Raw genomic sequence first — 270 nt, forward strand, 5'->3', positions numbered from 1 at the left:
AGGGGTCGCACAGGGCGGCGGGGCCGGGAGCTGCTGTGGCGACGCCCGTCGGCAGGGACTCGGCCTCGCCTCGCCTCGCCTCAGCCCCGCCCCGCGCGCCACGTGCCGGGGTGTCCGCCCCGGCCGCTCTCTCCCTCGCTCACCTATGGTGGAGACGACGGTGCCCACGAAGTAGAAGGCGCCGGTGAAGTCCCAGCGCGGGCGCACAGCGTCGGCGCGGATGCCGGCCAGGCTGGCCGCCTCGTAGTCGCGGAGCAGGTCGCGCAGCTC

General features: G+C 76.3%; 1 protein-coding gene across 1 annotated transcript in view; it reads right to left on the bottom strand.

Annotated features, from left to right (window-relative positions):
• KCNK13 (potassium two pore domain channel subfamily K member 13) overlaps window positions 1–270 on the bottom strand; it is a 239,552-nt gene that overhangs the window by 238,339 nt on the left and 943 nt on the right. The window contains exon 2 of the mRNA XM_019519910.1: window positions 144–267. Coding sequence (XP_019375455.1) covers window positions 144–267 — 124 coding nt within the window. The remainder of the gene's footprint in view (window positions 1–143; window positions 268–270) is intronic.

The sequence above is a fragment of the Gavialis gangeticus genome, unplaced genomic scaffold (genome assembly GCF_001723915.1).
Source record: "Gavialis gangeticus isolate Ggan-Ray unplaced genomic scaffold, GavGan_comp1, whole genome shotgun sequence".
In the NCBI taxonomy this organism is placed as follows: Eukaryota; Metazoa; Chordata; order Crocodylia; family Gavialidae; genus Gavialis; species Gavialis gangeticus.